This window comes from Mobula birostris, chromosome 2, assembly GCF_030028105.1.
Source record: "Mobula birostris isolate sMobBir1 chromosome 2, sMobBir1.hap1, whole genome shotgun sequence".
NCBI classification, from domain to species: Eukaryota; Metazoa; Chordata; class Chondrichthyes; order Myliobatiformes; family Myliobatidae; genus Mobula; species Mobula birostris.
Window position 1 is genome coordinate 198,341,736 of NC_092371.1, and position 15,963 is coordinate 198,357,698.

At 41.6% G+C, this 15,963-nt stretch overlaps 1 protein-coding gene across 1 annotated transcript in view; it reads left to right on the forward strand.

Moving 5' to 3' along the window:
- Positions 1–15,963, forward strand: part of LOC140211093 (adhesion G protein-coupled receptor F5-like) — a 56,616-nt gene that overhangs the window by 11,388 nt on the left and 29,265 nt on the right. The window contains exons 3-4 of the mRNA XM_072280541.1: positions 2,215–2,271; positions 11,843–12,027. Of these exons, the coding sequence (XP_072136642.1) occupies positions 2,215–2,271; positions 11,843–12,027 (242 nt within the window). The remainder of the gene's footprint in view (positions 1–2,214; positions 2,272–11,842; positions 12,028–15,963) is intronic.

The following is a 15,963-nucleotide window of genomic DNA, read 5'->3' on the forward strand; positions in this document are numbered from 1 at the left end:
CCTCTCTCTCCCCACAAACCTTAATTCCCCAGTATTCAATTGTACTCACTCTGCCTTAGGTAAGAAACCCATACTTCCAAAACTATGTGCCTGGTATTAAAAACACGACCATGAGAAGCATGCTCAACCACTTTCCCCCCCAAACCCCATTGATTCTTATGCACTTCAATAACCTCTCATTACCTAAATTCAAATAACTTCAGGTCCATTGAGCTCAGTTTTTCCTCCCCTGTTAACTTCACCCCTGGAGTCAAACTGGTGAATTTTGTCTGCACTGTTTCCAATTAAAGCATATCCTTCCTTAAATATAGAAATAAAAACTTATGCACTACTCCTATACAGTTTCACCAATGCCCTGTAAAATCATCAAAACTTTCTACTTTTATACTTCTTAGCCCTTGAAATAAAGGCCAATATTTCATCTGCCTTTCCCATTCTTTGTTGGATCTACATACTCCATACACCTTGGTGTTTATGTAGTTTTATCTTGTTGAAATAATAATTTTCTCTCTCATTTTTCAATCATAATTGAAGACCATGAGACCATAAGATATAGGAGTAGAAGTAGGTCACTCGGCCCATTGAGTCTGCTCCGCCACTCTATCATGCGCTGATCCAATTCTTCCAGTCATCCGACTTCCCTGCCTTCTCCCCATACCCTTTGATGCCCTGACCAATCAAGAACCTATCTATCTCTGCCTTAGATGCACCCAATGATTTGGTCTCCACAGTCACACGTGGCAACAAATTCCACAGATTTACCACCCTCTGACTAAAGTAATTTTTCCGCATCTCAGTTCTAAATAGACATCCTTCAATCCTGAAGTTGTGCCCTCTTGTCCTAGACTCCCCTACCATGGGAAATCTTACCTAGCTAGTTGATGATTAAAAAAATAGAGTAGAAATAAACTGGTGTATAAACAAGTCTTTCAATAGTAGGATGCCACAGGGAGTACTAGCTACTCACAATTTATGATAATAAAACAAAAACATAGTATCCGTATTTTCTGATAACATGAAGCTAGCTGAGAAAGTGACTTGTGAGATAGGCATGACCATCATATTTTTTGTCTGGTTGGTTGTAAATAAATAAATAAATATGCTGTTTTAGCAGCAACAGTGCATTGTACTCCACATCTGATGCTTATTCCATTGAAAATTGAATTCTTGTGGGAGAGTATAACTTATTGACTCTGCAATATAGTGGGATTACCACTATGGCAGGAGTTCCCAACCTTTTTTATGCCATGGAATCTTAACATTAACTGGGGGGTCCGTGGACCCTGGGTTATAAACCCCTTCTCGATCAGTTGGTATGCTTCATTTAGTAACGAATGCATTGTGATTATATCTCATTTCTCTAAATTCTATTGAGCACAGACCAATCTTGTTGAATTTCACCTCACAAGGCAAATTTTTTGTCCTAGGAACAATATAGCAAATCTAAATTGCACTACTTCTGAAGAAAATACACCAACAGCAGCCAACCTGCGCACAGTGCTCAACATCTGGTTTCACACAAAGCATTACAATGTTAATGCTGGACATTATGGCCTGGAGCTTTGTTTGAGTACAGGCAAGGGAAGGTATTAATTATATTTAGGTGATTAATTTGACATACAGGACATTCATTTTCTCTGACTCTTGAATCCAATTTGTGATCTATTTGTGATGATAGATAGATAGGTAGGTAGATAGATACTTTACTGATCCCAAGTGAAATTACAGTGTCACAGTAGCATTACAAGTGCATAGATATAAATATTAGAAGTGAAGTAGAAAGAACGAAAAACAAGTTACCACAACCAGTCTAGTAGGATATCATCACTTCCCCAGCAATATGGCAGATGGAGAGTGGAAAAGACTTTGAGCAAGCTAACTGCTCCAGGTCTGTTCTGTTGTGCACAAAAGCATGGCCATACAGCAGTCAGCTATTGAACATAAAGTACGTTTCCACGCCACCTGACCTGGATTTTCCCCATAATTGGTTGATTCATCTCTCAAATGGTTTCTGAACCAGAACACAGTCTCTCCATACACCAACATGTACTATACTCACACTACTTTAAAAATACCCTATTTCACAATTATTCCCCAAAATGAATAATTTATATGTTTGAACTATTTTAGAACAGCTAGCTGAAATTGATTTTATCTTTGTAAGATATTTGGAATTTGAATTAATACTATTTTTTGTGCACTGTACTCTTTCAGGTCAACCCACAGAATTCCATTATAAATACAAATGTGTAAAGCAATGTACTAATCCTGGTAAGTTATATTGCTATATAAACGTAAATTTGAATAACTGCTCTGATTTATTGTTTCATTAACTTCACATCTTACAACAGGGTAAAGTGCAATCAAAATGAATGTAACATTCTTTTAAAAAGACAGTGAATTGAATTGAAGTGAATTGAATTGAAATTAAATTGAATTGACTTTATTTCTTACATCCTTCACATACATGAGGAGTAAAAATCTTTATGTTATGTCTCTGTCCGAATGTGCGATGCGCAAATTACAGTAATTTGTAATAAATAGTATGTAGAGTAAGATATACAACAGAACAGTCAAGATAGCTTTGATATACAGTTACGTCAGTGTAAGTTAACCAGTCTGATGGCCTGGTGGAAGAAGCTGTCCCGGAGCCTGTTGGTCCTGGCTTTTATGCTGCGGTACTGTTTCCCGGATGGTCGCAGCTGGAACAGTTTGTGGTTGGAGTGACTTGGATCCCCAATGATCCTTTGGGCCCTTTTTTATACATCTGTCTTTGTAAGTGTCCTGAATAGTGGGAAGTTCACATCCACAGATGTGCTGGGCTGTCCGCAACACTCTCTGCAGAGTCCTGCAATTGAAGGAGGTACAGTTCCCATCTCAGGCAGTGATACAGCCAGTCAGGATGCTCTCAATTGTGCCCATGTAGAAAGTTCTTAGCATTTGGGGACTCATGCTGAATTTTGAGATGAAACATTAGTTCAGGCTAAGAGCTGATGTTTAGATCAGAATCATAGCCTGACTTTCCACATTTTGATTGTGTAGCAGGACAGAGAGGTCGAAAGAAGTGAGCAATCGTTTGCCTCGTGGGAAATAGAGTTCAAAAGAAACAAACAGGGGCAGCCGGCACAATCTGCGCACCACAGTTCCTGGAAAGACGTTGGATTGTGCATAATTAGGTACTTGGCAAGGGCCAATAAGAAGAAGATAGGTTAAGCCATTATGCGAATGGGCCAGTGTCAGAGTGGGGAGTTCAGACTTTAGCTCATAGAGACTTTAGCGAGGGGAGGCGGAGGCCGCAGGTAGATTTTTTTTGGTTAAGTTTTCTTTCTTTCTTATTGCATAGTTAGAGCAGTGGGGTGCTCAGCGGGATAGTGAAATGCTCTTCTTGCAGGATTTGGGAAGGCAGGGAGACCTCCAGTGCCGCTGATTACTACACCTGCAAGAAGTGTGTCCCGCTGTAGCTTCCAACAGAGTGTGTTAAGGAATTGGATCTGAAAGTGGACGAACTTCAGATCATTTGTGAAGCTGAGGGGTTGATCAACAGGACATACAGGGAGGTAGTTACACACAAGGTGCTGGGCACAGGTAACTGGGTGACCGTCAGGACGGGGAAAGGGGATAGCCAGCCAGTGCAGAGCACCCGCGGTTGTTCCGCTCAACAACAGGTATACTGTTGGGTTGATGACTCAGCTGAAGAAAGCCACAGCGATCAGTTCTCTGGCACTGTCTGACCCTATGGCTTGGAAGGGAAGGGGGAGGGTGGACGAGGCATCCACTAGTGACAGGAGGTTCTATGGATGGGAACAACATTCCCAGATTGTTTGTTGCCTCTCAAGTGCCAGGGTCAGGGGCATCTTGGAGTGAGTCCACAGCATTTGTAAGCGGAAGAGTGAGGAGTCAGAGGCCGTGGCCCATGTTGGTACCAATGACATGGGTAGGATAGGCGACAAGGTCTTGCAAGGTGAAATCAGAGAGTTAGGTGCTAGGTTAAAGGACAGCACCGCCAGGGTTGTGATATCAGGATTGCTACCCATGCCATGTACTAGTGTGGCCAGAAGTAGGAAGATCATACAGTTTAATATGTGGCTAAGGAGGTGGTACAGGAGGGTGGGCTTCAGATTTTTGGATCATTCAGCTCTCTTCCAGGGAAGGTGGTACCTGTACAGAAGGAACGGTTTGAATCTGAACTGGAGGGGGACTAATATCCTTGCGGAAAGGTTTGCTCGTGCAAGGGAGGTTTAAACTAGAATTTCAGGAGAACCAGAACACCAGAACAGATAGTAGAGTGGTTATGGGGAAAGATGTTGTTAAACTTATGTACAAAGTCAGGAATTGAAAGGTTGACATGGTGAAACTAATGTTTTGAGTTGCATATATTTCAATACAATGAGTACTGTAGGAAAGACGGGTGAGCTTAGGGCACTGATCAGCATGTGGAATCATGATATTGTAGCCACCAGTGAGACTTAATGTATGAGAGGCAGGACTGGCAGCTCAGTGATCCAGGGTTCTGTTGTTTTAGACATGATAGAGCAGGAGGAATTAAAGGGGGTGGGATGGCATTACTGTCAGGGAAAATGTCACAGCGGTGCTCATATACCAGAACTCTGTAAGACCATCGGAGATAGAAGCAGAGTTAGGCCTATATAGGTGGAACTGAGGAATAAGAAAGGGATGACCACATTTATTGGTTTATATTATAGATCACCCAACAGTACGCAGGATTTAGAGGAGCACATTTGTAGAGAGATCGCAGACTGTTGTGAGAAACATAAGTTGTGATAGTAGGTGATCTTAACTTTCCAAGTGTTGACGGGGACCCCCATACTGTAAAAGGGCTGGATGGGATAGAGCTTGTCAAATGTGTTCAGGAAAGTTTGCTTAGTCAGTACATAGAAGTCCCAACTAGGGAAAGCGTGACAGTAGATCTCCTATTAGGGAATGAGACAGAGCAGGTGACAGAAGTCCCTGTTGGGGAACACCTTGCATCCAGTGCTCATAATGCCATTAGTTTCAAAATAGTTATGTTAAAGGATAGGTTTGGTCCTCGAGTTGAGATTCTAAATTAGAGAAAGGCCAATTTTGACGGTGTGGCATAGTCCTTATGCCCGGCAGAGCTGTTCTCACTGACAAAGGGGGCAAAGGTGGATCACTGGTGCCTTAACACCAGTTGCTGTGGGCAGCTGGGGCTCTTTAACCACGGATGGTAGCTTACCTAGGAGAGGGAAAACTCCGATTTCAAACCTTCGCTGCCTTGCGGCTATACCCACTCATGGGAAAGGCTTCAAGAGTAAACCCTGAAGGAAAATCCGGAGTCGGCGTCCCGAAGGTGACTGACTGCTGTACCCAGCAGTGGCACAGCAACTCCTGCCATGCTGCTGGCACGAAACCGTATCGACTTTCGTCGTTCCTTTGGACCTGTCATCAGCATGGAGAGGGGAGGTCCCACTGCATGGGCAACAGACGGATCTCCTTATCAATCCTGCCCTGGCTTGCGCCCTGGAGAGGCCACTCCAGCTTTGCATGTCTTTATACCGATGATATATCAGAACTGTGTTACAGTGACTGGTGAACAAAATCCACCAATGAGACAAGTATGAACCAACTCATATAAAGAAAGTTCAAATAACAAATACAACTCAATAAATTGCTCCAAGCAGCACTTGAAGTTGTTAATGCAAACATGAGGAATTCTGCAGATGCTGGAAATTCAAGCAACACACATCAAAGTTGCTGGTGAACGCAGCAGGCCAGGCAGCATCTCTAGGAAGAGGTACAGTCGACGTTTCAGGCTGAGACCCTTCATCAGGACTCTTTTGTCTATCCTGCTTGTTTTTTTTTTCCAAAGCATTCCAACAGATTTGTTAGGCAAGATTTTCTGTTGAGGAAACTAAGCTGACTACAGTGCCTCCAAGTATCCTGAGACCTCATCATTATAATCGACTCCAACATCTTCCCAACCACTGAGGTCAGACTAACTGGCCTATAGTTTCCTTTCTTCTGCCTTTCTCCCTTCTTGAAGAATGGAGTGATATTAGCAATTTTCCAGTCTTCTAGAACCATTCCAGAAACTAATGATTCCCAGAAGATCATTACCAATGCCTTCATAATCTCTTCAGCCATTGCATTCAGAGCCCTGGGGTGTACACCATCTAGTCCAGGTGACTTATTTACTTTCAGATCTTTCAGTTTCCCAAGGACCTTCTCTCCGGTTAAGATGACTTCACACACATGCTTCATGCTCCCTGACACCTGGAACTTCCACAAAACTGCTAGTGACTTCCATAGTGAAGGCTAATGCAAAATATTTATTCAGTTCATCTGCCTTTTCCTTGTCCTCCATTACTACCTCTCCAGCATCGTTTTCCAGTAGTCCAATATCCACTCCCACCCCTCTTTTACATTTTATTTGTTTGAAGAAACTTTTGGGATCTCTTTAATATTATTGGCTGGCTTACTTTCATATTCCATCTTTACTTTCTAAATGACTTTTTTACATCTCTTCTGTTGGTTTTTATAAGCTTCCCACTAGCTTTTGCGCTATTAAATGCCCTCTCTTAGGCTTTGACTTCTCTTGTTAGCCATGGTTGTGTCATCATGCCTTTAGAATACCTCTTCCTCTTTGGGATGTATATATCCTGTGTCTCCTAACTAGCTTCCAGAAATTCCAGTCATTGCTGCTCTGCCAGTGTACTTTTCCAGTCAATTCTGGCCAGCTCCTCTCATGCTTCTGTAATTCTCTTTATTCCACTGTATTACTGATACTTTAGCATCAGTGTACTGTATCAGTACTTCAGTGTACTGAAGACTTTAGCTTCTCAAATTTCAGAGTGAATTTGATCATATTATGATCACTTGCCCCAAAGGATTCTTTTACATTAAGCTCTCTAATCAATTCGGGTTCATTGCACATCAACCAATCCAGAATAGTTGATCCTCTAGTGGGCTCAGCTATGAGCTCCTCTAAAAAGCCATTTCATAGGTATTCTAGAAATACCGCTCCTGTAATCTAGCACCAACCTATTTTCCCAATCTACATGCATATTGAAATCCCCCATGACTATCGTAAAATTGCCCCTTTGGCATGCACTTTCTACCTTTCATTGTATTTTGTAGACCACATTCTTGCTACTGTTTGGGGGTCTGTATACACCTCCCATCAATGTCTTTTTGCCTTTGCAGTTTCTTAGCTCTATCCTTAATGATTCATCACCTTTCGAACCTATGTCACCCTTTTCTAATGATTTGATTTAGTTTTTTACCAATAGAGTAACACCACCACCACCCCCACCCCCCGCCTTTCTGCCTCTCCTTTCAATACAATGTGTATCCTTGGACATTATGTTCCATCTATAATCTTCTTTCAGCTATGATTCAGTGATGCCCACAATGTCATACCTGCCAATCTGCAACTGTGCTGCAAGTTCATCTACCTTATTCCATATACATGCATTCAAATATAACATCTTGAGCCGTGTATTCACCTTTTTCAATTTTGTCCATCTTTAATGTTACAAGTCATCCTGTTGACTGCAATTTTGCCCTATCAACAACCTCTCCTCATTGCACATTGCCTCTTTATGTCAATCATCTACCTCATCTTCAGCACTTTTGAACCAAATTGGTAAGGGTGCTGAGGAAGAGGATTTCTTGGAATGTATGCGGGATGGATTTTTGAACCAACATGTCGAGGAACCGACTAGAGAGCAGGCTATTCTGGACTGGGTTTTGAGCAATGAGGAAGGGTTAATTAGCAATCTTGTCATGAGAGGCCCCTTGGGTAAGAGTGACCATAATATGGTGGAATTCTTCATTAAGATGGAGAGTGACATAGTTAATTCAGAAGCAAAGGTTCTGAACTTAAAGAAGGGTAACTTTGAAGGTATAAGACGTGAATTAGCTAAGATAGACTGGCAAATGACATTTAAAGGGTTGACGGTGGATATGCAATAGAAAGCATTTAAAGATTGCATGGATGAACTACAAGAACTGTTCATCCCAGTTTGGCAAAAGAATAAATCAGGGAAGGTAGTGCACCCGTGGCTGACAAGGGAAATTAGGGATAGTATCAATTCCAAAGAAGAAACATACAAATTAGCCAGAAAAAACTGGCTCACCTGAGGACTGGGAGAAATTCAGAGTCCAGCAGAGGAGGACAAAGGGCTTAATTAGGAAAAGGAGAAAAGATTATGAGAGAAAATTGACAGGGAACATAAAAACTGACTGTAAAAGCTTTTATAAGATATGTGAAAAGAAAAAGATTGGTTAAGACAAATGTAGGTCCCTTACAGACAGAAACAGGTGAATTGATTATGGGGAACAAGGACATGGCAGACCAATTGAATAACTACTTTGGTTCTGTCTTCACTAAGGAGGACATAAATAATCTTCCAGAAATAGTAGGGGGCAGAGGGTCTAGTGAGATGGAGGAACTGAAGGAAATACATGTTAGTAGGGAAGTGGTGTTAGGTAAATTGAAGGGATTAAAGGCAGATGAATCCTCAGGACCAGATGGCCTGCATCCCAGAGTGCTTAAGAAAGTAGCCCAAGAAATAGTGGATACATTGGTAATAATTTTTCAAAACTCTTTAGATTCTGGACTAGTTCCTGAGGATTGGAGGGTGGCTAATGTAACCCCACTTTTTAAAAAAGGAGGTAGAGAGAAACCGGGGAATTATAGACCGGTTAGCCTAACATCGGTGGTGGGGAAAATGCTAGAGTCAGTTATCAAAGATGTGATAACAGCACATTTGGAAAGCTGTGAAATCATCGGACAAAGTCAGCATGAAAGGAAAATCATGTCTGACGAATCTCATAGGATTTTTTGAGGATGTAACTGGTAGAGTGGATAGGGGAGAACCAGTAGATGTGGTATATTTGGATCTTCAAAAGGCTTTTGACAAGGTCCCACACAGGAGATTAGTGTGCAAACTTAAAGCACACGGTATTGGGGGTAAGGTATTGATGTGGAGAGAGAATTGGTTGGCAGACAGGAAGCAAAGATTGGGAATAAACAGGACCTTTTCAGAATGGCAGGCAGTGACTAGTGGGGTACCGCAAGGCTCAGAGCTGGGACCCCAGTTGTTTACAATATATATTAATGACTTAGATGAGGGAATTAAATGCAGCATCTCCAAGTTTGCGGATGACACAAAGCTGGGCGGTAGTGTTAGCTGTGAGGAGGATGCTAAGAGGATGCAGGGTGACTTGGATAGATTAGGTGAGTGGGCAAATTCATGGCAGATGCAATTTAATGTAGATAAATGTGAGGTTATCCACTTTGGTGGCAAAAACAGGAAAACAGATTATTATCTGAATGGTGGCCGATTAGGAAAAGGGGAGATGCAACGAGACCTGGGTGTCATTATACGCCAGTCATTGAAAGTGGGCGTGCAGGTACAGCAGGTGGTGAAAAAGGCGAATGGTATGTTGGCATTCATAGCAAGAGGATTCGAGTACAGGAGCAGGGAGGAACTACTGCAGTTGTACAAGGCCTTGGTGAGACCACACTGGGAGTATTGTGTGCAGTTTTGGTCCCCTAATCTGAGGAAAGACATTCTTGCCATAGAGGGAGTACAAATAAGGTTCACCAGATTGATTCCTGGGATGGCAGGACTTTCATATGATGAAAGACTGGATCGACTAGGCTTATACTTGTTGGAATTTAGAAGATTGAGGGGGGATCTTATTGAAAAGTATAAATTCCTAAAGGGATTGGACAGGCTAGATGCAGGAAGATTGTTCCCAATGTTGGGTAAGTCTAGAACGAGGGGTCACAGTTTAAGGATAAAGGAGAAGCCTTTTAGGACTGAGATGAGGAAAAACTTCTTCACACAGAGAGTGGTGAATCTGTGGAATTCTCCGCCACAGGAAACAGTTGAGGCCAGTTCATTGGCTATATTTAAGAGGGAGTTAAATATGGCCCTTGTGGCTAAAGGGATCAGGGAGTATGGAGGGAAGGCAGGTACAGGGTTCTGAGTTGGATGATCAACCATGATCATACTGAATGGTGGTGCAGGCTCGAAGGGCCGAATGGCCTACTCCTGCACCTATTTCCTATGTTTCTATGTTTCTATTATCCACTTTTCTGTGATACTTCTTGCATTAAAATATATGCAGCTCACCAGTCACACCATGCTTTTGATTCCTAACTTTGAGGTCTTACCAACGTCTACAACCTATCCACTAACTGTTCCTGCACTCTGGTACCCATCCACTTGCAACTCTAGTTTAAAGCCCACCGTGCAGCACTAACAAACCTTCCCACTGGGATACTAGTACCCCGCCAGTTCTGTAAACTGCAAACTGCAAACTGTCCCTTCTGTAAAAGTCCCACCTTCCCAGGAAGAGAGCCCAATGTTCCAAAAATCTTATGCCTTCCCTCCTTCATCAAATCCTTAGCCACATACTGAACTGTATAATCTTCCTTGCTCTGGCTTCACTAGCATGTGGCATGGATAGCAATCCTGGGATCACAATCCCGGAGGTCCTGCCCTTTAACTTATCACTTAACTCCATGAACTCCTTATGCAGATCCACATCACTCAACCTACCATTGTTATTGGTACCTACATGGACCATGACTTCTGGCTGTTCACCCTCCCACTTAAGAATTCCGAGGACTCAGTCTGAGATATCACAGACTCTGGCACCTGGGAGGCAACATACCAGGAATCTTGTTCTGACCCACAGAACCTCCTGTCTATTCCCCTAACCAAAGAATCCCCTGTCACCACAGAATGCCTCTTCTCTCTCTTCTCTTCTGAGTCATAGTGCCAGAGACTCGACCACTGTGACTTTCCTCTGGTAGATCATCCCCCCAACACTATCCAAAGTGGTATACTGTACCTGTTGGTAATGTAGATGGCCACAGGGGTACTCTGCACTGGCTCTTTAACCCCTTTCTCCTTCCTGACTGTCACTCAGTTTCATGTGCCCTGCATCTTGTGTGTAACTACCTCTCTATATGTCCTATCTATCACCCCCTCAACCTCCTGAATGATTCAGAGTTCATCTAGTTCCAGCTCCAACTCCTTAACATGGATTGTTAGAAGCTGCAGCCAGATGCACTTTCACAGTTGTAGTCATCAGGGACACTGGAGGTCTCCCTGCCTTCCTACATCCCTCAAGAGGAGCATTCAAGTATCCTGCCCAACATCTCTCCTGTCCTAGCTGAGCAGATGTACAGAAAAGGAGGAAAAGAAATTTCCACTTTGAGCTTTTCTTTCCTTTGCCTTCTCTGACTGAAGCCTCTCTTCGCAGAAGCCTCATGGAGCTAAAGCCTTGAGGTCACCACTCTGACTCTGTCCACTCAGACTTCGGTCACTGTGCTCGCCCCTGCCTTTCTTTAATTTGCTCTTGCTAATCAATCCCAAATGCCGATTGGTCACTGGTCAAAGTTCTTTTTCACTGTAGTGACCTGCTGCTGCCTTTTGTACTTGGGCAGTGGGCCTGATTGAAATCCCCTCTATGTTCTATGTTCTTTGTCTTTTACCCCAAATCCCTGGAGCATTATTTCCCCACAAGGTGTGTATACCTAACTGAAAATCTACATCTTGGGGAATTACATGGTATAAGTTGGCCAATCATGCTTTTCCAAGACATTAAATCAAGATTCTGCCTGCTTCATGTAGAAACTGACATCTGCTCCAATTGATTGACATTATTTCCCAAGTTAATTAAGAAAAAGGAGACCTTTAGAGCAACAAGTGAAGCATAATATTAAACTTGAAGGTTTGTAAAGATTGTCACACCTTGCTCTGATACTTTAGAACCAGCATCTCCGTTGAAGATTTTTTGACATTCTGCAAGTTACTATATGATTGCTATTCTCTTGAACTAGATGACCTCATATTTTGCGCTGATGCCGCCTATAAAGTTGCTCTGTTAGGCTCATCAGCACGTATAAATTGCTCAGATGGTCAGACTGGAACGAAAAAAAGAACATGTGAAAAAAGTGAAGGTGGTGTAAAGTTTGGAGAAGTGGAAGACTTTTGTGTTTCACAGCAAATCAACCATATCCTGCAGGTAATGTTGTAATTCAATCATTTATTTTCCCAGCAAGAAATCAACATGATCTCTGCAAACTTTTTACTTAGGCAGAAAATACACCGGAACTGTTAAAATTTTGCTGGTGCAATTTCTGTATTGGGCTGATTTACCAACCCAAAATGAAATTACAATAACAAATTAAAGTCAAAGTACATCTATTATCAAAATATGTATGCAGTATATAATCCTGAGATTCACCTTCCCACAGGCAGCCAGGAAACAAAGTTTGAATTCCCTGGAAATTAAGAAGTTAAGAAGCAATTATTTTGATGTCTTCAAAGTACAATGGGAAACTGGTTGGTCTGATTGGGGGGAAAAAGACTTTCTCAGCCAGATGAAACTTTTAAGGAAAAGGGATATTGTCTGAATATTTGAGCCAGTCTAATAGAAAACATTTCAACACATAATGGGTGGTAGAAGTTTGTGACACTCTTCCACACATACCAGTACTTGCCAAATCCAACTGACAGTACTCAGGAGAAAAGAAGACATTTTATAGGGAAGTACACAATCAAGAGATAATTAAAGTAAATATAAATGATTGTTCCCATAATTAGAAGAGTTAAAGAGCCAAGGACACTGAAAGACTTGAAGAACACAGGAATATAGGAGCAGGGGTAGGCCATCAGCTCATTCTACCCTGCCCAGCATTTAACATGACCATAATCACAAGAAAATTGACAGATGCTGCAAATCCAACCAGTACACATAAAATGCTGGAGGAACTCAGCAGGCCTGGCCTCCTGAGCTAAACAGTTGACGTTTCGGGACAAGACCCTTCATCAGGACTGGAAAAAAAAGAAAGAGGAGTTAGAGTAAGAGGGTGGGGGAAGGGGAATAAAAAAGTACAAGATAGTAGGTGAGAGGTGAGAGGGGGAGGGGGTGAAGTAAAGAGCCAGTAGGTTGATTGGTGAAAGAGACGGAGAAGGGAGAATCCGATAGGAAAGGATAAAGGTCCATGAGAGAAAGGGAATGGGGAGAAGCATCACGGGGAGGTGATGGGCAAGTAAGGAGATAAGGAGAGAGAGGGAAATTGGAGTGGGGAATGGTGAATGAGTGGGGAGGGCCATTACCAGATGTTGCAGAAATCAATGTTCATGCCATCAGGTTGGAGGCTACCCAGACAGAATATAAGGCATTGTTCCTCCAAACTGAGTGCGCCCTCATCGCGACAGTAGAGGAGGCCATGAAATAATACAATCATGGCTAGCCTTCACTCCTCTGCATGCCAGTTCTCTATACCTAACAATTCCTTGATCTATCAAATACTGATACACTTCTGTTTTAAACACTTTAATGACACACCCCCTGCTGAGGCAGAAAACAAACCTGAAAATTCATCATCCTCTGAACAAAGAAATTGCAATATATCTCAGTTTAAAATAATCAGCCCCTTTTCTTGTAAACTTCTATCCCTTTGCAAAGTCGGCCAAAATGTCATTTACTTTCTTAACCACTTTTTGGACCTGCCAGCTAACCTTTTGTGCTTTGTGCACTAAAATACCCAGGTCATTTTGTAGTTTACTCATTTGCAGTCTTTCTCCATTTAGATTGTAATTGAACTGAAGTGCATGGCCTCCCACTTCCCTACATTAAACTCCATTTGCCTTTTTTGTTTGCCCACCCTCTTAATTTCTCTATATCCTTTTGTAGAATCATACTGTCCTTAACACAATGTGCCCTTGCACCTATTTTCCTCTCGATCACTAAATTGTTAAATTGCTAACTTGGTTTATTATTGTCACATGTACCAAGGTACAGTGAAAAACGTTGTTTTGTACACTATCCATGCAGATCATTTCATTTCATCAGTGCATAGAAGTGGTACAAGAGAAATGAATAATTTAGTGTAATATTCAGTGTTACAATTACAGAGAAAGTGCAGTGAAGCAGACAGTATGGTGCAAGGCCATACTAACCTAATCTGTGAGGTGAAGAGTCCATCTCATTGTACTAGGAAACCAACCAATAATCTTATGATCTGTGCCCACAACTCTCATTAATAGAAATAGTAAATAACTGTGAGCCACGAACTGATCCCTGTGGCACTACACTAGTTACCTCTTTCCAGTATGAAAAGAACCCATTTATTTCAACCATCTATTTTCTATGAGGTTGCCGGTTTTTCAATCCATCCTAGCACACTTCCTCTGATATCATGGGCTTTTACTTTACGAACCAACCTCCCAAATTAAATTATGTCAAATGCCTTGCTCATTTCCAAATCCCTTTTAACAATGGAGGTGAATGAATGTTTGATAATCTGGGGGATGGAAAACCTTTTGACGCAGCTTTGCTGTGAAATGCATTGCCAGGAGGTGAGGAGAGCTCATATTCAGTTCCGGCTTTCAAAGAGGAATGGAATAAATATTTGAAGGTAAAAAAATTACAAAACAGAAGGGAAGGAGGAGATGGGAAAGCCTGGATTGCCGTAAAATGAACCAATGTAGTTTGATTAGGAGGGATAGCCCTCTTCTGGAGTCCAATAATTGCCGGCTGTTACCCATATAACCGAAGAGAAGCAAGGGACTTACTGACTGCAGCTTGGTCGTCAATAATCCTCTTGGATAGGGAGTCTAAACTTCGTTAGATTTTCCAGCACTTAGTCTGAGAAATCCATCTGAGAGTACAAGGGAGCCCGATAAGGCATTTCCTCACTTTCCGGTCACCGTAATTTAGAAAGGATGCGTAGAAAAGATCAATTAAAAGATTTCCAGAGGCAACATTTCTAGCCTGTGAACCTCTCTCCACTATGAATAGCTTAATAAAATCACCTCATAATTTTCTAACCTCAGTATTTTATTCAATACTATTTATTCAGGCCTATTTTATTCAACCTTACCTCATATGGGCAACTGTCTCATCCCACAAAACATATTACATTGCATTGACTTCAAGGCAAGTACATCATCCCTTGGCTATAAAGACAAACATTGCAAAAAGATCTCCAGATATGATTTCATCAAAACCCAGAAAATTACAGTAAGACTTCCTAATGTTTGCATTCCAACTACATTGCATTAACGCCCAGTATACATGCAATATCTGCCACTCACGTTTTGCATTTCATACCAACACAACGGAATCCCTTTGAATACAAACGTTCTCTGTTAATGTTTCAGGTCCAGAACCTCCAGAGATGCTGCTTGAAATGCTGAGCATTTCCGGCACTATCCGTCTTAAATCAGATATACATTCTCTGCATTTCATTTTTTTGTTTCCTAGCTTTTCACTGTTTAAATGCTGATTTTTCAGTTCTTTCTAAAAGCACACATAGCCTGATATTTTCACATTATAGTCCTTCTGCCAACATCTTTTCCACTCATTTACCTGCACTGTTTCTTTCCGTCTCACTCAGATTTCACTTTCACAATCTGTTTCTGCCCCAGAAACCAGAAAACGGTCAGCAAACTTCGACACAATCCACAATAATTTTACAGATACTGATGAGAATTATGAATAGTTGAGGACACAAACATATGCATTTCATCAGTAATAACCTGAAGAAGATGAACTTATTTCTGCATTTTGTCCCTTAGCAATCCTCTATCTATGTTTCTGTTAGCCCATGTGAGTTTTCTCAAGCCTTACTTTATGTATAGCACTTTGTCATATAGTTTTTGAAAATCCATGCAAATTACACAAGAATATCCTGAAAATAGGAGCTGGACTAGGCATCTCAACCCCTCAAGCCAGCTTTGATATTTAATATGTTCATAGCAGATCTGCCTCTGTGCCAATTTCACATAAACTCATATTACACAACTTTTCAAAGTGTATCAATTCCCTCTTTAAATGCCTCAGTAAAGTAGACTTCCGGAGATTTACCACTTCCAGCAAGATGAAACTCCTGCACATTTCAGTTTTAAATGACATCCTCTTATTTGAAACTATGTACTCTTGTACCAAACT